This window comes from Gambusia affinis, linkage group LG13, assembly GCF_019740435.1.
Source record: "Gambusia affinis linkage group LG13, SWU_Gaff_1.0, whole genome shotgun sequence".
NCBI classification, from domain to species: domain Eukaryota; kingdom Metazoa; phylum Chordata; class Actinopteri; order Cyprinodontiformes; family Poeciliidae; genus Gambusia; species Gambusia affinis.
The window spans coordinates 22,791,298-22,813,812 of NC_057880.1; the positions used below are offsets into that span (position 1 = coordinate 22,791,298).

General features: G+C 35.2%; 2 protein-coding genes across 3 annotated transcripts in view; one reads left to right on the forward strand and one right to left on the reverse strand.

Annotated features, from left to right (window-relative positions):
* Window positions 1-14,275, reverse strand: part of papolg (poly(A) polymerase gamma) — a 28,883-nt gene extending 14,608 nt beyond the window's left edge. Inside the window, exons 1-4 of one of the 2 annotated variants that reach the window (XM_044135831.1) lie at window positions 13,779-14,275; window positions 8,721-8,879; window positions 2,331-2,397; window positions 2,167-2,248 (exon numbers count right to left, since the gene is read on the reverse strand). In XM_044135831.1, coding sequence (XP_043991766.1) covers window positions 2,167-2,248; window positions 2,331-2,397; window positions 8,721-8,879; window positions 13,779-13,795 — 325 coding nt within the window. In that variant the 5' untranslated portion in view covers window positions 13,796-14,275. The remainder of the gene's footprint in view (window positions 1-2,166; window positions 2,249-2,330; window positions 2,398-8,720; window positions 8,880-13,778) is intronic. The other variant, XM_044135832.1, reaches the window with a different exon arrangement.
* A 364-nt stretch (window positions 14,276-14,639) lies between these two features.
* On the forward strand, window positions 14,640-22,416 carry haao (3-hydroxyanthranilate 3,4-dioxygenase). The gene is made up of 10 exons (XM_044135833.1): window positions 14,640-15,542; window positions 15,680-15,758; window positions 17,004-17,087; window positions 17,210-17,316; window positions 17,777-17,866; window positions 17,941-17,984; window positions 18,080-18,225; window positions 19,095-19,163; window positions 19,258-19,340; window positions 21,286-22,416. Exons 1-10 carry the CDS (start codon window positions 15,454-15,456, stop codon window positions 21,356-21,358), a joined length of 864 nt encoding a protein of 287 aa, XP_043991768.1. The 5' UTR covers window positions 14,640-15,453; the 3' UTR covers window positions 21,359-22,416.
* Window positions 22,417-22,515: the final 99 nt, after the last annotated feature.

The window sequence follows — 22,515 nt, forward strand, 5'->3', positions numbered from 1 at the left end:
CTTTACTTGTTTGTTGAAACGCTCAACATGTTGTGACAGTTTTTTATGAGACATTCTGTTAAAAGATCAATTTCCTCTGAAAAATGCATCTGTGAGCAAAATCAACCAATCAGGTAGCGCTGCCAATCAACCTTATAAACTTGCTGCTAAATGTGCTAATGTCAGAGAAACAACAAGTGTCATCTGCAGCTGTGCTAACTAGCCTTAGCATTCACAACAAGCTATGCTAGCTGCAGTGAAACAGAGATCAATGGAGACAGGGTGACCAGCAGCGCTAAGACCCGCCTCCTGGTTCTGATTGGTTCTTTCTACTGGGAGAAGGCAGAGGAGCTTGATTGTTTAACGGGTTAGCTGATACCATATTAAATAAATCAATTAGTTTACTAAGTAAATTAAGATTAATTTAATACATTAATATTTATGAAATTCATAATTTTTTATAAATTTATTAAATTAGTGCTAATTTACTAAATTTATATCTCACCATGGCATGGAGACCGATTCAGCAAATATGCATAACAAATATATTTCATGTTATAGAAGTCACATATTGCAGCTTTAAGACAAAAATACCACTATGATGCATCTAAAAAATATTTAGGACATATTTGATATTTTGGTGGACGTACAAATATCAATCTTTTATAAATGAGATCCCTGAGTAGTATTCTTAAAAGATAATATTTTATAAATAAATATATTTCCCCCATTATATAGCCCTGGAAAAATTAAAAGACTACTTAAAATGATCAATTTATCTGATTTTACTTTTTATAGGTTTATGTTTGAATAAAATGAACATTGTTCTTTTATTCTAAGAACTACTGACAACATGTCTCCTAAAATACCAAGCAAAAATTTAGTAACAGGAAATGAGAAATGGTTAAGTTAACAAAAAAGATGCAGAGCTTTCAGATCTCCAATAACGCAAAGAAAACAAGTTGGCATTCATTTAGAAACAACAATATTAATGTTTTAACTCGGGAAGAGTAAAAATAAAAAATAAAAATAAAAAATAAATCAATATTTGGTGGAATAACCAGGACGTTTTCAATGGGTTTCACTGCAGTGGGCTCTTTATTTTTTCCAGAGCTGTAGGTGAGTTTTACAAGCATATATTTGACGTTTTGCAGTTGATTGCGTTGTTTTTCTGAGCGATGGACACAAACAGTTTAGTCCTCACCGACCACAAAAACACAAGAACAAAAGACTCAAACAAAGCGGCCGGAGCTTCTAATGAGCCGACAAACTGAGCTTTTAAAAACACAATGGAGTCAGACGCCTGCTTATAACTCTGGCTGAATGCTCCGTCCCTTTTCACCGCAAAGTCAAAAAGAACCGATAACAGATGAGCACTTTGATCTTGTTCTCATACTTTCGAGCTAAAATATCTGCTTTGATGGCACAAAAACATCACAGCATTGTGTTCGACTTCAGCTCTTGTGTTTTAAATACTTTTTGATTTCAAAGAATTAACCGCCTCCTCAGGTTCTGCAGGAGATAAATATAATATAAAATAGAATATAAATTAATGTGCAACGGTGTCAAACTCATTTTTGTTTTGATCATGAAGGCACTTAAAGAACTGGTTGAGCCAGAATGTATTGATAAAACCTGTTAAAATATCAATAAATTCTTAAAATTAAATAATGTTGAACATCTTTTCAGTCCATTCAGGATTTGGTGATTCTTTTAGTGATTTTTTGCAATAAAAATCAAAATGTTTGTGGTATTAATTTGGAAATATTTGCGCTTACTTATGACAGTAAATGCGACTTTTTATTACTCGCTGTGTAGATCATGGCCTATAATGTGACATCAATTAAGGCTGAGGCAGCCGTTTACTACAAGTAAGAAAGTTTTTAATAATTAGAGAAAACTGCAATAAACTCAAAATTATGTATTCGCTCAAAAAGGTGCGGGGATTTGTTTATTTCTGTGTGAATTTCCACGATAATTCTCAGGAAATAGGAGGGACTGGCTGATATAATTTGGCAGTACAAACTGAATTGATTTTGATTTAGTTTAGTCTAGAATCTAGAGGGAAACATAAAAAGCTATGCGGGCCGGATCTGGCCCACGGGCCTCGAGTTTGGCACCTGTGAACTAAGCAACGCAGTCCCCCAAAGCTTTAGCTTTAATTATGCTACAACAATAATGACCTACCTTTTGTGTGAACTCCAAGTCTGTATGAACCAAATGTAAAAATCTTTCCTCCAACACAACTAATAGCAGACGGTGGAAGGTTCTGCTGGACAGAAATAGTGATTAGTGAGAGAAAACGATGGCAGAGCTCGCGGTACCAGCATCCAAGAAACAGACAGACGTACCTTTAATTCACTGATCTCTGCGATCCATTCTTTAACTAAGTTATTCAACTTCCCAAGAACAGCGAGTCTGGAAGGAGAAACAGAGGTTCAGCATGGGCATCTTTACAAAATCAGCTATTTTATCAAACATGTAGATGGGAATAAATTAGCATTTTAAAGTGAATTTAACAGGGTGCAAATTGTTACAACTGCAAGCAGCAACACAGGGATGAATCACTGTATAGTAGGACAACATTTTCATGTAATAAAAAAAAAAAAAAAAAGAAATGTTACTCAGAAAGAGGCCTGTCACAATAACAAATCTCAGACCATAAACTGTCCCAGAGGTTATTGCAATAAACAGCAATATTGTTGTTTTGAAACCATTTTCAAATAATATGATGCAAGAAAACAGTCCAAGATCAATAAACTTTAAATTTTAATGAACATTTAACAACAGAACTGGAAGACATTTTAAATATCTAAAGTAAATTTAATAAAAAAAAAAAAAAAGAGAAGCACATAAAATTAATTACAAAGTTTCTGTAAATAAAATGATCCTTTTAAAAATGGGGCTAGTTAAGACAAAAGCACCAGACTGAATCAATCAATCAATCAAATTTCAATCAAATTTTATTTGTATAGCACAGTTCAGCAGCAAGGCATTTCAAAGTGCTTTACACCAAATCAAACACAAAAACACAATGCAACATAGAATCAACAATAAAAACAGAACACCGAGTCAGATTCCGTCAATAAATTTGCAATTGATTACGTTTCAAATACAATTCTAAACAAGTGGGTTTTTAGTTGAGATTTAAAGGAAGTCAGTGTTTCAGCTGTTTTACAGTTTTCTGGAAGTTTGTTCCAGATTTTTGGTGCATAGATGCTAAATGCTGCTTCTCCTCGTTTGGTTCTGGTTCTGGGGATGCAGAGCAGAACCAGAACCAGAACCTGAGAAGTCTGGAAGGTTGATACAACAACAACAAATCTTTAATGTATTGTGGTGCTAAACCATTCAGTGATTTATAAACTAACAACAGTATTTTAAAGTCTATTCTTTGAGCTACAGGGAGCCAGTGGAGGGACTTTAAAACTGGTGTTATGTGCTCTATCTTCCTGGTTTTAGTTAGAACGTGAGCAGCAGCATTCTGGATCAGCTGCAGCTGTTTGATTGATTTGTTGGACAGACTTGAAGCTGTGCACTGACTCTAGATCTATAACTCTAGATCTATAACTCGAGATCTATAACTCGAAATCTATAACTCAAAATCTATAACTCTAGATCGTTCCTCTTTAGGTCCAAAAATAATAACTTCAGTTTTGTTTTTGTTCAGCTGGAGGAAGTTTTGGCACATCCAAACATTTACTTGTTCTAAGCATCTGTTCAGTGATTGGATGGGGTCAAAGGTCACCTGGTGACGTCGTAATGTAGAGCTGTGTGTCATCTGCATAGTTATGGTAGCTGATATTATTTCCTGTTATAACCTGAGCTAGTGGGAGCATATAAATATTGGATAATAGGGGTCCTAGGATTGAACCTTGGGGTATCCCACATGTGACCTTTGACCTCTTTGATGAGTTTCCAATTGAAACAAAGAAATACCTGTTCTTTATGTAAGATTCAAACCAGTTAAGCACTGGACCGGAGAGTCCGACCCAACTCTCCAGTTGATTCAGTAATATGTCATGGTCAACAGTGTCAAAAGCTGCACTGAGGTCCAACAGAACCAGCACTGTGGTTCTCCCACAGTCTGTATTTATATGGATGTCATTGAACACTTTTACGAGGGCAGTTTCTGTGCTGTGGTGAGACTGGAAACCAGACTGGAAATAGTCAAAGCAGTTGGTTATCGTTAGGAAGCTATTTAACTGTTTAAACAGCTTTTTCAATAACTTTACTGATGAATGGGAGGTCAGAGGTCGGCCTGTAATTCTGCAGTAGTGATTTGTCTAGATTGTTCTGTTTTATAAGTGGTTTGATTACTGCCGTTTTCAAAGCCTGGGGGAAAACGCCCTGATGAGAGTGATGAGTTTACTATTTTGATCAGATCAGTAGCAACAATAGGCAGGACTTTCTTAAAGTAATATGAGGGTAGGACATCCAGACAGCAGGAACTGGAGCTTAGTTGACTTATAATTTCCTTTAGGGTTTTATAATTAAGTAGTTGAAATTGGGTAATTTTCCCTGTATTTGTTTTGTTTGGGCAGAGCGTTGGTACTGACTTTATAGTGGATGTGCAGATTAATCCTCAGATTTTTTGAATTTTCTCTGAAAAGAAACTGTAGAACTGGTTGCAGGCGGCAATAGACTGAAATTCAGGTGGTAACGTGATAGGAGGGTTTGTGAGCCTGTCAACTGTTGCAAATAAAGCTTGAGCATTGTCTTAAGAAAGAATATTTTAAAATTAATTAAATTTGGAAAAGGTTTGGCTCTCTCTTCCTCTGAATCCCAGGTCCTCTCAGCGGGCGACGTGTGGCCACAAGGAAAACAACAATGCGTGTTGACGTCACAGAATTACAGAGTTTAATCCAAATACAAAACAACGTAAGAATTAACAATAAAACTGCAGAACAACAGAGATGCAGATTCGTTACCTGAGACAAAAAGATAGAGATAGAAAAGGCAAAGACGCGTCTTTGGAGAGAGCTGGTGCAAAAAGGCAAAATAGGAACAGCTATCTGCCTTATTATTCCTGTGCACAAACTCTTATACTGAAGGTGTGTCTTTCCCTTTAATATATTCAATTAAGGCGTACCTCTGGTTGACCAACCAGAAGCTACCCTAAACACTCAGAAGAACTTAGAACTCCCCCTAATTTACGCCAAAGATCAAAAGCCATTTGCTCCTTGGTAGAACAACGGAGCAAGCAGCTGCATCCTGGTTTTCTGGTTTCTAGGGCCATTTGGGCAAATAAAAGCATAAAACAAGACTTCACAGATACCTGTGGAATTCAGAGTGTCTCCCGTTATCTCTCCTTAACAAAGCTAAATCCAGTAATTTGGTTCAAGGAAAGGTTACCTTCACCAAACCCAGTTTTGCTCATCTGCACTCAACATCTCAAAAGATTTAAATCTTTGCCTTAAACCAAAAAAAATAACACATAAAATCAACAGAACAAAATGAGGTGCAATTCCTTTTTCTAACCTATGAAACATAACATTCAATCCTAAGCATTGTTAACACAATCATTTTCCAAAATCCCTTCTAGCTTAAATCCTGAGCAATTTTCTAATACTAAACAAAACATTTTCATTCAAACAGTTTCCATTTGATTCAGATATTGTCCCAGATAGTACAATTTTCAAATACATTCATCATTTACTAGACTAGTAGTTCTAAAATTAGATAATACCCTTTTAGTTAAAAACCTGCTATTAGTACTCAGAAAAATGTTTTAGAAATTAAATGTTAGTGGTTTTAACATTCTATGTTGTATTTAGTTTTACACCATCCCAGATGTTGGTTCTGGAAAACTTTTGATCTTCTGTGAACCAAACAGGCTTCTCTCCTCCAGGCTCAAGTGGTACTGCCCTCCAGGAGATGCTAATTTTATGGCCTCCTGTCCCCTAATAACACAGCAGGAGCCTCACTGAAAGAGAGATCCCCTTTGATCTGCATTTGGTTCCTATATTTTGAATACTTACCACAAGCCTGTTCAAAATTAAGAAATTTATTCAAATAAGAATGTTCAATATACCTTTTACACATGCCATAAGATTAACTGTATTAAGCACTAAAAATAATCATCTTTCCTCAACAATTGTTAATGTTTTTGTTTATGACATCTGCAAAGAAGCCCTGTCTTGCATGTTTGAGTGTTAAATGATAGTAACGTAGTTTTTCTTTATAGATGTCATAATGAACGTGAAGTTGAGTTTTACGCCATTTTCGTTCTGCCCTACGGCAGAGTTGTCTTGCAGATCTAACTGTTTGTGCATTTCTCCATGGAGATTTCTTCTTACCAGACACAACCTTCATTTTAATTGGGGCAATGGAATCAATGAAGACTTTTACCAACCAGTTTTTGGTAGAAAGAGAGAAAAGAGAAAAACAATAAACTATACAAATTGAAATTATTGAGTTGGTTTTAATTATTGAATTGCCGCAATAAACTGATTAATTGTGGCAATTAATCAATCGATTGATTAATTGCAATTTCTGAACAATTAATCAGAAATTGTGGCAATTAATCAATTTATTGCCACAAGCCGTCTCAGAAATAAGGCTAATTTATCCAAATGTGTTGAGGTGAAAGGGAGGACATTCAAAATGTAGAAAATTACCAACAATAAAAAATGTAAGCTGAGCTTTATTGTTCATGTTAAAAGTATTTTTACCTGAATCATTTGCTACAAATACTAAAGCATTCACTAAACTGCTAAGTTAATCTGATAAAATTTAAATTTTCTCATATAAAAAAGCTAATATTTGTATTTTTAATGTACTTCTAATATTGTGTCAAATTGTTAAGTGAAAATTCTCCAGAATGTGAATATTTTAAATCTGTTTAATCAATTAATCGTCAGAATATTCTATTACTAAAATTATTTCCATCCCTGCTCAGAGTGGAGCCACTCCTCCTGCAAAGCCTCCTGGGAGTTTCCCAAGCAGGTCACACAGGAAAGAGACCCCAGAGCAGACAGATTTTAAATTTCTGCCGACCTGAAATCACCCGTAGCTCTCCCAGATATGAGTGGCAGAGAGTTGAGAAAGATATATATATATATGTGTGTATATATGTATATATATCCGGGTTTCCCTACAGGACCGGTTACCTTCACAACCCAACTCTAGGCAAAGCAGAACTCAAATGATGTGTTGATAAGCAGCGATGCAGCGACTGCTGAAACGATTAATCGGTTACCAGAATAATCGTCAACTAATTTGGTAAACGATTAATCGCTAAATGGAGTATGAAGACTCTGGACAAAAAGGCATTTGGTGGAAAAAAATAAACATTCAAAGCAATAAATAAACCAAAACTGTACACAATAAATATACATTTTGCATTAAAGATAAAATAAAACCTTTGTAAATTTTGTCAGCTTGAGTTGCTGTTTTTATTTACACTTTTATTCAATTTGTTTTCCGTTTTATGTTTAATATTTCTGTATTTTATTTTTATAGCTCTAATATTTGTCTTATTTTATGACAATGTAAATTGTGACGCACTGTGGTGAACTGCTGTTTTAAGTGTAATTTGACATTGACACAAATACGTTTGAGCCAAAAATCAAGTGGTATAGTTTTAGTTTTATGCTACACTATTGAAATTTAGAGTATAAAATATTTTAATTTGTTATTTAAAAAATGAATGATTTAGTTATTTGCATCCTTTAATGTATTTCTAATACTGCATAAAAAAAGACTTAAATTGTTAAATGAAAAATCTGTAGAATTGCCATTTTTACGTGTGACTATTTTTTTTTTTTACAAAAACAAATATTGTTAAACGATAAATTGCACCGGTAATTATTGCAATAAGTAATAATGTTGTTTTGAGACCAATTTCAAGTAATTATTTGATGACATAATAATGCAAGTTCACTTTCTTAAGGATCAATCAAGTTTAATTTTGTAAAAAACACTCAAGTCAAAGATATTTTAAACATATAAAAAACACAACTAAGCCTGTTGCAATAAGCAATTAATCACATAAAAATTTACAAATGAGCTTGATGATTTCCATTCTAATTAATATTGATTACAGAGACATCATAATGCAGGGGCGTCCAAACGTTTTGCCAAGTCAAAAATTCTCATGGGCCAAGAAAAAAATACAAAATTAAATCAAGCAAATAAAGTATCCCAATTTTTTTGAAAAGGGAATATTTTTTATTGTAGATGCAAATAATTTTTAAATGATTATAGGCTAAGCTGAAGAAATAAATTACATAAATAAATAAATTAAATATCAATTAATTAATTTAATAAATTAAATATCAATTAATTTATTTAATAAATTAAATATCAATTAATTTATTTAATAAATTAAAAGCCGATTTGAGTGCAAAAAACATGGCTTTTCAGTACAAAACAAAAGTTTGGTTATAAGAAGATTTATTCTTCAGAAAATTAAAGTTTACTGATTTTTGAGAGTAAACATGCATTACTATGCAATCCTTGATATATTACTTGAAAATGGTCTAAAAATAACATTATTGTTAACGCGATAGTTTTTATGACAATTTATCGTCCAGCAAATTTTTTAATGGTGACAGGCCTAAATATAACAACCCAAAAACAACAAATAAAATAAAAATACAAACCTACACACAACCGAAGACCATAAATAAAATAGATTGTGAAATATTTAACAAAATTAGAATGAAAACAATCAACTTCTAATTGATTAATTGTGACAGGACTAGACTTAAGAATGGATTAATGTGGTGTAAAGTAACAACCTGTGGTTCAGCTCCTCTTCGTCCTCAAAAACACCGAAAGGCTTCATAGCATCACAGAGTTTCTTGGTGTACAAATGGTCTATTTCTCGTGGGGGAGCCAGGCTGATGGCGGAGGTGATGCCATAGTGTTTCTGAGGCTGCTGCCCACCAGGCATGGAGCTGCGAGAGAGAAAAAATAAAAACACACACAGTAAACTAGCACTCTTTAATCAGGTTTACACAGCTTGAACAAAACAATAAAGATGCAATGAGAAAATTAAGACATTTTGTTATGAACATTTGAGATTCTGACACGCTTCACTTGCACCATGGCAACGATTCGACCAAATTTCATCTTTTAGAAGAGATTTCTATAAAACTTTAATTTGCGCAGAACAGATTTTTCCTGTCTGTAGAAAAGAAACACGAGATAACAGCAACAATAAGGGATTTTAGTTGGCTTTAGTTTGTTTTCCCAGCGAAGAGATGTGAATGAAAAACAATAATTGATGGAAAGTCAGTGTTCAGAAAATAAAATAAAAATCATTTTTTATTTTATCCAAAAAAAAGTGATAATAGTGGCTGTTACTATTATTTTACAAAGGAGTTTTGAGACATTTAGTGAAGTGCTGATATTTGCCAACAGGGAAAAACTTACTAAATGTGAGACCTTCTAGACATTATTTGGAGAATAGTTTTGATTCCTAAGAATTGTTTTTGATCAAGACAAGACGATGAGAAATGTGGTAAGCATAGCCGGGGTTTTTTTTTTTTTTTTTTACCATCAGTGAACCTGCTGCTGAATTTAATGTTTTAATGAACTAAATGGTTTGCTGAAAGTTTGAACTATATTTATTAATTTTGGATCTACAGAGTAACAATCACAGCTTCAGTAATTACATCTAGAAACTAGATATCAGGCTCAAACTCTGTGTGATCAATCAATCAAACTTTATTTGTATACCACATTTCAGCAGCAAGGCATTTCAAAGTGCTTTACATCAAATCAAACACAAAAACATATTGAAACATAGAATCAACAGTAAAAACACAACATAGTCAGATTCCGTCAAATTTGCAATTGATTACGTTTCAAATACAATTCTAAAAAGTGTGTTTTTAGTTGAGATTTAAAGGAAGTCAGTGTTTCAGCTGTTTTACAATTTTCTGGAAGTTTGTTCCAGATTTTTGGTGCATAGATGCTAAATGCCACTTCTCCTCATTTGGTTCTGGGGATGCAGAGCAGACCAGAATCAGAACCTGAGAGTTCTGGAAGGTTGATACAACAGCAGCAGATCTTTAATAATTGTGGTGCTAAACCATTCAGTGATTTATAAACTAACAACAGTATTTTAAAGTCTATTCTTTGAGCTACAGGGAGCCAGTGGAGGGACTTTAAAACTGGTGTTATGTGCTCTATCTTCCTGGTTTTAGTGAGAACGCGAGCAGCAGCATTCTGGATCAGCTGCAGCTGTTTGATTGATTTGTTGGACAGACCTGTGAAGACGCTGTTACAATAATCAATACGACTGAAGATAAACGCATGGATGAGTTTCTCTACATCTGGCTGAGACATTAGTCCTTTAATCCTGGAAATGTTCTTCAGGTGATAGAAGGCCGACTTTGTGACTGTCTTCATGTGGCTCTGAAGGTTCAGGTCAGAGTCCATCACTACTCCCAGATTTCGGGCTGATCACTGGTTTTTAGTTGTAATAACTGAAGCTGTGCACTGACTCTAGATCGTTCCTCTTTAGGTCCAAAAATAATAACTTCAGTTTTGTTTTTGTTCAGCTGGAGGAAGTTTTGGCACATCCAAACATTTATTTGTTCTAAGCATCTGTTCAGTGATTGGATGGGGTCAAAGGTCACCTGGTGACGTCGTAATGTAGAGCTGTGTGTCATCTGCATAGTTATGGTAGCTAATATTATTTCCTGTTATAACCTGAGCTAGTGGGAGCATATGAATATTGAATAAAAGGGGTCCTAGGATTGAACCTTGGGGTACCCCACATGTGACCTTTGACCTCTTTGATGAGAAGTTTCCAATTGAAACAACGAAATCCCTGTTCTTTATGTAAGATTCAAACCAGTTAAGCACTGGACCGGAGAGTCCAACCCAACTCTCCAGTTGATTCAGTAATATGTCATGGTCAACAGTGTCAAAAGCTGCACTGAGGTCCAACAGAACCAGCACTGTGGTTCTCCCACAGTCTGTATTTATATGGATGTCATTGAACACTTTTATGAGGGCAGTTTCTGTGCTGTGGTGAGACTGGAAACCAGACTTGAAATAGTCAAAGCAGTTGGTTATCGTTAGGAAGCTATTTAACTGTTTACACAAAACTTTTTCAATAACTTTACTGATGAATGGGAGGTCAGAGGTCGGCCTGTAATTCTGCAGTAGTGATTTGTCTAGATTGTTCTGTTTTATCAGTGGTTTGATTACTGCCGTTTTCAAAGCCTGGGGGAAAACGCCCTGATGAGAGTGATGAGTTTACTATTTTGATCAGATCAGTAACAACAATAGGCAGGACTTTCTTAAAGTAATGTGAGGGTAGGACATCCAGACAGCAGGAACTGGAGCTTAGTTGACTTAGAATTTCCTTTAGGGTTTTATAATTAAGTGGTTGAAATTGGGTCATTTTCCCTGTATTTGTTTTGTTTGGGCAGAGCGTTGGTACTGACTTTATAGTGGATGTGCAGATTAATCCTCTGATATTTTGAATTTTCTCTGAAAAGAAACCGGAGAACTGGTTGCAGGCGGCAATAGACTGAAATTCAGGTGGTAACGTGATAGGAGGGTTTGTGAGCCTGTCAGCTGTTGCAAATAAAGCTTGAGCATTGTTAATGTTTGTTTATGACATCTGCAAAGAAGGCCTGTCTTGCATGTTTGAGTGTCAAATGATAGTAACGTAGTTTTTCTTTATAGATGTCATAATGAACGTGAAGTTGAGTTTTACGCCATTTTCGTTCAGCCCTACGGCAGAGTTGTCTTGCAGATCTAACTGTTTGTGCATTTCTCCATGGAGATTTCTTCTTACCAGAAGGCCCCAATTAAACCTTCATTTTAATTGGGGCAATGGAATCAATGATGTCTGAAACTTTAGACTGAAAATTATTTACCAACTTATCTATGTCATTACAGCTTAAGGGTGAGGAAGAAGAGTAGATTTGATTACTCAGTGATGATGCACTCAGACTCGAACCTTAAGAACTACATAAAGGCAGTTACAAAGTCGATCTTCTATCAGCACATTTCCAGGATTAAAGCACTAATGCCTCAGCAAGATCTAGAGAAACTCATACATGAGTTTATCATTAGTCGCATTGATAACTGTAATAGTGTTCTTACAGGTCTGCCTTAAAAAAACAAATAAAAAAAATAATAATCAGATCCAAAACGCTGCTGCTCGCTTACTCACTAAAATTGAAAAATTAGAGCCCATCTGAAAGCTCTTGCTTTCCTTATTTATGCCACTGAAATCCCTTCAGATTTTCACTATACTTTCATTATGAGGAGAACTTTTAATTGCCATAGTGCTTACAAATAAATGTGCCATACAAATAAACATCTATGTAAAAAAAACAATCAACTGAATAAAGATGTGAGAATGTGCTTTTCTAGCCCAAGCAAAGTATGGTATCAAAAAAATACATATAGTATATCCTAATTTTCAGAATTTACTTTGGCAAAAACTACACACAATGTTTTCGGAAGCTCTCTATAATATTTGAACTGTAATAATATAATGCAGCAAACTTGACCTAAATGTGAATAAAGAAACATTACAACTGAATTAACTAATTTTCCCAATTTTTGATATCAGTGTAAGTTGAGTGACATTAATCATCCCAGAAGTTAAAATTAGAAAATGGTGCAAATGGTTTTTTTTAGCCTACATAAATCCCCCCAATATGAAATAATGAAAGACATTTTAATACTTAAAATGATGTTTTGACATACAACTACAAGAATTTGCTATTCACAATATTTGGATTTTCCGCATATTGGCAATCATGACATTAAACATTTAATGTCATGATACAACACTTGTAAAAGTTTGGGTTCTTCAGCCATGTCTGTGGTTGAGGATAAATACTTTCTAATTTAATGGCAGGATGTTTTTGGCTTCAATTTTCAATTGTTAAAATATAATTTTTCAAATTGCTTTTAACTTGTATTTGTCATAGTCAGTGTAAAGTGAATAGATTAAAAGATAATTTGCTGAAAACATTGAGAATAATTTTTTTTCTCAATTTTTAATGAACACTTTCATGACATAACAGCTCAAATTTCAAAAACACTGATAAACTCAGAATTTTATATTTTTAAAAGACAACTGTTTTAATTGTAACCTGCATACATGATTTTGGCATCATTTACAAAGCACTTTAACGCACTTTGTAATGAAATAGTTTGTTTTGATACAAAACTCCTTTAGTTTACATAACAATTGATTTAAAAATTGTAATAATTTAGAGCTGTTGCTTGTTTTGGCATACTATTTCAATTTAGAACTTATTGAATGTCTCCCGTTTGGAAGGTGCTAGCATTTTAAGTTGATCAGTTTGAGATTTATTGCCGGGAAAACTCCAAACTCTTCACTGACAGCAATGAGGGTAATTAGTATTACTTCACCAACAAGCTTAAACTATTACATTTTTGTGCATTTCAAAAGTTTGAGAGTGATTTAACAAAAATAATGGTACAAAAAGTTTCAATCTGAACCTCAGTCAGGCTGCTAGCTGAGAGGCTACAAACAGGTTGGAAGAGCTAACAAATTAGCTAATTTAGCAGGTTGGCAAGTTTTTGCTGGCCGATACGGAAGCGATGCTTTAACTAATTACCCTCTTTCCGGTTAAAGTCATTAATATTTTACATTTACTTAAACAAAAACCATTAACGTGTATGTATTAATTTTTTGCAAAAGTTTAGAAACAACAAAGAAGCTAAGCAGCAAACGGCGGCTGCAGGCCTTGTTGTGACAGCTGGCTAACATTAGCTTTTAGCCTATTCTTCATGAACGCGAGCAGAAAACCCGCTCACAAAGTACAAACCGTCCCGCATATATGACTTACCTTGACATTTCTTTCATGACACTAAAAAGCTTGCACTGTTTTTTGTTTTAAATCCGTAAAAAAAGAAGCTAAGAAAGCCAGCCAGTGGGGATGAAAACAGCTTCGACCTGATTTCAACAATGGTCACTTTCCAGAGAACAGTTCAAACCTTCCCACTGAACCGGAATCACTACTTGGGAGCTAACGAATCCGCACGAAATCCCGCAGGAACATTCATATCTAATTTATCCTCCAACCCCAAGCAGAGTTTTGACAAATGGTAGTGAGCCAAGCACACGTTTAAGTGCTGTTGTGGGTTATTTTTAGATCCCAAACTACAAATGTAACGGTGCTTGTTGCCCGACGTCTGCGTGCACCACGCTGAACAACCACCGTCAAGAGGCACCGCCTCACCGAGGGCCAGAGATCACGTGATCACGTCAGGACTGACGCTATTACGTAACTAGCATATTTTTGTTTTCTTGAAAACGCCTTTTAAGCTCTATTTTAACCCTCGTAACGGTCATTTATTGAATAATAGTGTCGTTTTTTGTGTAAACAAATTTAAGTTGTTGTGGTTTTTTTTTTTTTTTTTTTTTTTTTTTTTTACCGATAAACAGATTTGTTCCATGGCTCCAAAGTTTTCACTTTCACCTAAAGATTTACATTTTAAAAGTGAAACAAACCGTGATTTAAACGATTGAACAGAAATAACTACATTAATTCATTGCTTCTGGAGATTTAATCGACAGCAATCCGTGTAACATATGTTCCGTTGTTTTAATTTACTCTAAAAAAAAAAAGAAAGTGGGTTATTATCTGTAGTATTCTCATTGTAGAACTTTGTCTACAATTTTTTCTGTCTTGTAATATCAGTAATTGTCTATGAATAAAACTGTTATTTCCATCCATCCTTATATTTAATAAGTTTTTCACAAAAGCCTCTGAAGTAAAGCATACCGTATGAAACAGCTTCCTCTAGTGGAGACAGTGGAGAAATAATTTCAGCCGAAACGTTTCACCACAATTGAACAATATGTGTGCAAAATATTGTGAAACGCTCTCACACGTTTTTTTTTTTTCCGAAGACACTATTAAAAATAAATACATAAAGATATATCTATTTATCTAGACTTTTAACTCACTAAGGTGATCCTGGTCCTTAATGACAAACTTTTTTGAGATCTGCAAGACATCTTCAAATCTGCTTCAAATCAGATCTCTTCCTATGACAAAGTATAAAATAATCATCGCAATAGGTTATAATAATGTGAGAAAGCAAAAAGTTTTATTTGCATTCTCAGTTGATCTAGCATGTCTTAAAAATTCCAAGTTATGCTGTTTTTATTTGTGTAAGCCAATAGTTAAAAACCAAAAAACATCAAAAATAGCACGTTTTATACAAAAAGACAGGGAAAAACTTTAAATTTGATTAAAATAATTTGAAAGTTTTCCTCTATGTGTCTTTAGTTACTGCAGGCAGTATTGTGTTACTGATTATGAAAGTACTGGTGAACTTTCACCTGTGAACAACAACAAAAAAAAAAGAACAGGACAGCTCCTCCCCCACTGTCTAACTCCCACTTGTCTCACTTCTGCATTTTGCACTGTTCATATTGCCACATTTAAACATTTATAAGAAAAGGAAGTCAAATAGTTTCCTGCTGCAAGATCCAAAGCTTGTCATTTAGAAAAAATGAGCAGCCAAGTTCCTCTGGTCAATGTGGAAAAGTGGATAGCGGAAAACCAAGATGCTTTTCTACCACCAGTGTGCAACAAGCTGATGTGAGTAACATGGTTTGTTTTTAGCCAGTGAAATCTGTTTCAATGATTGATTTGTTTGGGACATTTACACCAGACATGTTAGATGTGTGTGAACATGCAGCAACCACATGACTCCTTTCAATTTCTGTTTTTCTCAGGCACTTTTCCCAATTGCTCGTCATGTTTGTTGGGGGTCCTAACACCAGGAAGGATTACCATATAGAGGAAGGGGAGGAGGTAGGAAATAAAAAGTACATAAATACAACCTTAGCCGTTTTCACACAGCCTGATTAAGCGTCTCCTTTCCCCGTATCATTGCCTTATCTTCCATGAACCTGGGCAAACTCCACCTTGCCGCTGAAATGCTGAGTGTGTATTTTGGCACCGTGTCCCTAATAATCTTTAACTGGGTCCTTCTTGTTGTTGGCATCCTTTGCTGTCTAGACTTGCAAACTTACTCATTCGTAATTTGTAACATTTTCCAAAAACAACTCGGAGAAGCCTGGAAAATTTCAACAGTCCCTATTGGTTGGCTGTATTTAGCGCAGTGGTGCAGCTGGTATCAAATCCCGATCTGGGGCCTTTCTGCATAGAGTTTGCATGTTCTCTCTGTGTATGTGTGGGTTCTCTCTGGGTACTCCAGCTTCCTCCAGTCTAAAAACATGACTGTTAGGTTAATCCATCCCTCAAAATCGTCCTTAAGAATGTGAATGGTTGTCTTATGTCTCTGTGTTGTTGTCTATCAATGGACTGTGACCTAACCAAGGTGTACTCTACTTTTCACTCAATGACCCTGGAAGGATAAGTTTGCAGCAAAGATGAAACTATCAGTTATTTTAATAACCAATTATTCCATTGATTTTTCTCTTAATTTTAAGATCTTCTTTTGGTAAAACTGCATCTTTATTCTGCTAATAGTATTGCTACATTCTTACAGTTAACTGATAATTGAAATAAAACCATTTTGTGAAAATATTTTCTTTCATTTGTAATTTCTTTTTTGTTTTTAAATTGGATGTGGCATGAAAAAAATCCACATTGCCCAAACCTATTGAAAATGTCCCATTAGACAGTAAATAATAAAAATGTATTATTTTACATTCTTCTGACTCTCAAAGATAAAAAATGTCAATAATTTATTACTCTGGCCTCATGATTGAGTACAATCATTCCAATAAATAGAGATTTACAGAGTTTAATCAATAAATATTTAGGATATTTTAAAGATTTCTGTAGTATGCATGGATAAACCGTCAGACCAAATATTTCTTTTGTATACTAACATTCATATCTTGTCAGTTATGTTGAATAAGTGGCTAAAGCTAAAAGGACATTTTGAGGGAAGGGGAAGGAAAGCAGTTCTTGCATGTGAAAGGTGAAATCTGATGCGTTCATGTTCAGCGCACAATCTCCAGATTGGGCAACTGCAGCCTTTAAAGGACGACATTTAACCCATTTTCTGTCTTTTTCTGTTTGAAATAGTTGTTTTTCCAGCTGAAGGGAGACATGTGTCTGAAGGTGATTGAAAATGGCCTCCACAAGGACGTTCACATCAAAGAAGGAGAGGTAAGCGCTGACGTTTGACCAACATCTGGAACAGAAATCTGTCTTTTCTCTTTGTAGAGCATTAAAACACACTTGAATTATAATCTTTGCACCATTGTATGATTTTTTTTATTCACTTTTAGATGTTTCTGCTCCCAGCTCGAATCCCCCACTCTCCGCAGAGAAAAGCCAACACCGTTGGACTGGTGGTGGAGCGAAGGCGACTGCTGACTGAAACTGACTGCCTGAGGTTCACCTCTCTTCTTCTACTCACCTCTTCCCTCATTTCAACTCCTCCTTTTCTAATACAGTCTCAAAATTACTTCACTCAAATATATGTATGCACACTGAAAAAACACAAACTCTTACCAAGTAATTTTGGTCTAATTTCTAGTTTTAGCAAACTTGAAATAAGACCAACTCATAAGTAACTTTTTAGCAAGATATAGATTATTTAACTAATAACAAGACATTAATTTATCTGCCAGTAGAACAAGTACATTTTCATCAGTATGAAGTTACTTGTACGTTTGTCTTATTCCAAAAGCAATAAAATATTTGCACTGGAAACTAGACTAAAATTACTCAGTAAGGTTTTGTGTTTTTGCAGTGCTTGTTCAACTTGGCACATCCTGTCGCAGCTACAGTTTTTCACAGATTTGGGCGTTTTTAAGTGCGTCAGAGTCACCAGTACCTGTTGGTTCTTGTAGGTACTACGTGGACAACACCACCGACATCCTGTTCGAGAGATGGTTCTACTGCGAGAATCTGGGGACACAGCTGGTTCCGATTATCAAAGAGTGAGACACATTTCTACTTTTATTTCATCAGGATTCAGTGAAGCTTATGATGTCGGTTGATCTGTCGCTCACAGATTCATGGCATCAAACCAGGCCAAGACGGGAAAACCGGATCCAAGTGAGATTTCTGCTTTCTACTTCCACATGTCTAATATGAACACTGCTACATTTCTAAAGAGTAAACTGCTGCCATTTTTGTTTTCGGGTGAACAGATGAAGTTTTCCGAGAGCCTCCGTTCCAGATGAACACCATGAATGTGATGACACCATTTTCCCTCAAGGACTGGCTTAACAAACAGAGGCCATCTTTGGCTAACGGCAGGCCCATCAACATCTTTGGAGCTCAGTTTGAGACAGAGGTAGGAGGTGTCACTCTACAACATAAATATTTGAGCTTCCTGTAAAGACAGATTGTTTTATTAAAATGGATACGTACACAAACAAGAACTGAGTTCACAAAGTTTGAATCTTTGTCACATATAAGCTCAAATAAATCCAAATAACCTCATTCTTATTTGGTTAAATGTCTCTTAGCAAGCTGAACCCCACTTACTTGGGTTTTGTAGCCTCAACAAGCTTCTGAGATATTTCTGGCCTAAAATACAATCACACTTTTGTAGGTAATTGGTAATATTTCATTAAAATTAGTTGGGTTCAGGCCTGATTTTTAATCACAGATTAGCACACATTTTCAATATACTGAGCTATTCCAGAATCATAATGTAAGCCTGTCTTATCCCTTCTAATAACAGTTTTGATAAAACGGCTTGCAAAAGTATTCACACCCCTTGAAGTTTCCCATAAACTAAATCTGCTCTCTCTGTCTCACATCACATCTATAAACCCTGCAAGTTGAAAGCTGCCTATTACATGGTAAAGCTTGACTTTCAGAAGTTAAAAGCAGGTGTTGAATTACAGACAAATTATAGTTTTAGTGCTTCCTCTGCATGTTTGAGGGAGTGCTAGAAGTTGCATGTTTCTGCAGGTCTGAATATTGGATTCACCTAAACAAACCAGCAGAAATTTTATTTATTTAAGAATAAAGTCTCATGTTTTTGTTTTATGTTTGGTTGGTTATATTACAACAAATCCTATCTCAATAACAACAAAGTATTAGACTTCCTGGTCATCAAACTAAAATGTCTGGACTAGTGCATCTGTACAAACAGAATAATAATAATAATAATAATGATTAAAACAAGGTTCTCTATTTCTTTGTCTTTGACAGGCAATGGTGTTTGGACCTGGACTTACAGAGACCTCAGTCCAGCAAACTGATTTGTGGATTTGGCAAATGGCACGTACACACTTCCTGTCCCAACTCCTCTAATAACCACCATAAGCTCCTAACGGCTAATCCTACCAACACATCTTCTCTCTGTCTCTCCCAGGAGGGATCTTCAACAGTGACCATGGCGGAGCAGCCATTTAGTTTGACTTCAGGAGACAGTTTGCTCATCCCCGAACAGAGCCAGTGAGTCAATTTTAAGAGATAATATTAAAAATACAAATTATCTGGTGCTTTCCAGGTACATTACATACATAGATACAACTTTTAATGGATATTGATGCTGATTTTGACAGAATATGTTAGCTAATTGGGTGGAAATTAGGACAAAACACAGAAACAGATTTTAAGCTAGATTTTCAAGTCAGGTAGTTTGTATACAACTTATCTATCAACAACTTTCCATCAGTTCAATCAAGTATGTGACGACCGTGGAAAGGAATGCCTACTTTTTAACAGGAATAAACCTCCAGAAGTACCAGGTACACTCTGAGCAGCCATCTGCTGATGGTTGATGTATGATGTATCTGGGATTTTGACACAATAATCTTTGGTCAAAAAATGAGAAACTGTACTTTGAACTCTCTGGATATTGTAGAAATATTACTAAGTTATATGTACATAATCACAGATTAAACTGTATTATAAGGTTACCAGCAGGTACAAAGGCAGTGCAAATGGCAAAATACTCTGCAAACATGAATGATGCAAACGGTAAACCACACAAACACAAAAAACAAATGTAACAAAAAAAACAAAAAACAAACACTGCAAAAAATATGCTGGATTCACAGAAAACAAAAGCAAAAACCTACAATAAACAAAACAAGTGCTGCAACCACAGGAGATGGAAGCAAATGAGAAAATGTCACAAACAGCAAAAACAACAAGCACAAAATGCTGAAAACTCGCTCCACAAAACAGAAGTCCTCCAGACCACTAGGGGGAGTCTGGAGTAAGTAATATTACCATCATAAATGAATTCTGTATTATTGTAAAAGACGAATAAAGAATAACAGACTTTTTCTTTCTTCCTCCAACTTTTTTCTGTAAATCCTATTAAATTATGACATACAATCTCTACTGGGGGCCTGAAACCATACGGCTCCCCCTAGTGGTCTGGAGGACTTCTGTTTTTGCGGTGCAAGTTTTCAGCTTTTTACACTTGCTCTCATTTGTGTGTTTTGCTTCTTTTTCCTGCAGTTATATTATTTTCCATTTGTATTTCTTTTGTTGATTGTAGGGTTTTGCTTCTATTTTCTCTGCTGTTTGCTGTGTCTGTTTGCACCTCTAACTATGGATTTAACAGATAAACTGGAATGAATTGAAGCAGCGCTGTTCACTTGATCCCTACAAGAGCCTCCGCAAGAGATTTTTAACTCACCAAATAGATGGAAAAACACAGTTTTAGACGAGCATGTTGGAAATATCAAAGAACTTTTAAATTTGACTGTAGTAATACTACAAATTAAAACAAATATATCCTCAAATTCACATCCTTGGATTGAAAATCACCCCAAGTCATCACCCCTCCAGCACTACGCTTGGCAGTCGGCGAAAGTGTTGGTGCTAATTTGCTGTTTTCCAAAGATATTGACTTTCATTACATTAAACCTTTATGAAAAATGTGAGAAACATTTTTTTTTCCATTGTTGAGTTTGAGATTTTATGTAAGCTAGGGTGATGATTTTTCAGAAGGAACAAATTGGAGCACCTCTAATTTTTCAGATACATTCACAGTTAGTATGCGACCCGAGACCTGCTGAGGTCTATTGTTTTACAATAAATAATAAATACCAAATTGAATTGGATTAACAGTTCCCATTGCTGGCAACCCTTTAAAGAGAAGACAATTGAGAACAAGCACAATTTGTTTGTGCTTGAGAATTTAAATTATTTCTCACCACACTGACAAACCACAAATTCATTGGAACCGTCTCAGACTCTGATGAGTATGAAAATGTGCTAATATGAGCATTTGTGATGTTTCCTTGGCGTTATGCTGCACACACCAGAAAGCCCCAGGCAGGCAAAATGAGAGCATGTGCAATTTAATGTTGTCTTCTTGGAAAATTAGTATGATTCTGGTAGAAATTCTGGTACAAACATGTAATTCAGGTTTCCTTTGTAGGTACAAGTGGCAGAGGAATGAGGGGACTGTGGCCTTGGCTGTCGTGCAAAATCCAGAGCGGAAGAGAACCTAATTGTCAACTACACACCTTCAAAATTCACTTAAATACATAGAAGTGTTAAAGGTGTGAACTTTTTTATTAAAACATGTATTTTTAATAACGACACTGACATGAAACTTACACCAGAGGTCAGTAGCAAACCAAGTAATCCACACACAAAAAAACAAATCATTCCACTATTTCAACTCTGATGATACAAGGAGAAAGTAATAACATACTTACTGAATTTTATCAGCATTAGTAGAAAAGCCTCCAGCTTTTTTCTTTCCCTGCAACCAAGAAAGAGTTTTCATGTGGGTTTCATCTTCAGCTCTTTAATGAAAAACTACATTTTCATGTTCCTTTAGTTATCTGATGTTTCCTAGCACTTTATGCTCAAAACCAACCTCACTTCTTCTTGTTCTTTGGTGTTTTAGGAGTGAAATTCACTCCAGATCCTCCTGCAAACTTGTCTTCTCTTGATATTTCATTGGATTCCCTAAATACTCTGTAGAAAACCTTAAAAGATATTTATCATGGGTTTTTTTTAATAGTGGAGTTTTGCACAGTAAGTTATGCAATTGCAGTTGAGTGGATATTTCTTTGAAATTAAGTTTCAGAGAAATAAGTTTAGCAAAAATGAGGTTGTGAAGTTCTTAAGAGCTTCTTGGTTTGACCCATCATGTTTGTTGAGTAATGAGAAAACGTTTCATAGACGATCACTGCAGAGGAAATTATGTTTAAATTTATATTGGTCAGACCTGAAAAAAGGTGATTTTGGGGCTTTTTTCTTGACTTTCTGTGGACCCCAACACATTTTCTATGTATAATTTTACTTAATTCTTCTTAAGTTAATGCATGGACTTGGGTTGTTAATGACATCTGGGGTGAATTTTGTACAAACATCCTTATAGAAGTACGTTTACTAAGAAAAACAATATCTTGTTCAATTGCTTTGTATAATGGTAATAAATAATGTCAATTTGTTTTAGTTTTATTATTTAGTGAAGTTAAGGATAATGAAAGAAGAACTTGATTCTGAAACCGCCGTCAGTTTTTAAGCTAACCGGAATAAAATGACATGAGATAAATTTTTCCGCCTGTTCTTGTTTTCTTGGCATCTACTGGAAGTGTGTTGAAAACTATCTTCGTCATCAAACCTCAGGGAGAAATGTACGTGACAGAAAAAT

Coding starts and splice junctions, on each gene's coding strand:
- haao (XM_044135833.1), top strand. CDS start 15,454: ATGAGCAGCCAAGTTCCTCTGGTCAATGTGGAAAAGTGGATAGCGGAA. Junction 18,226..19,094: donor GAGCTCAGTTTGAGACAGAG/GTAGGAGGTGTC, acceptor TGTCTTTGACAG/GCAATGGTGTTTGGACCTGG. Junction 19,164..19,257: donor ATTTGTGGATTTGGCAAATG/GCACGTACACAC, acceptor TGTCTCTCCCAG/GAGGGATCTTCAACAGTGAC.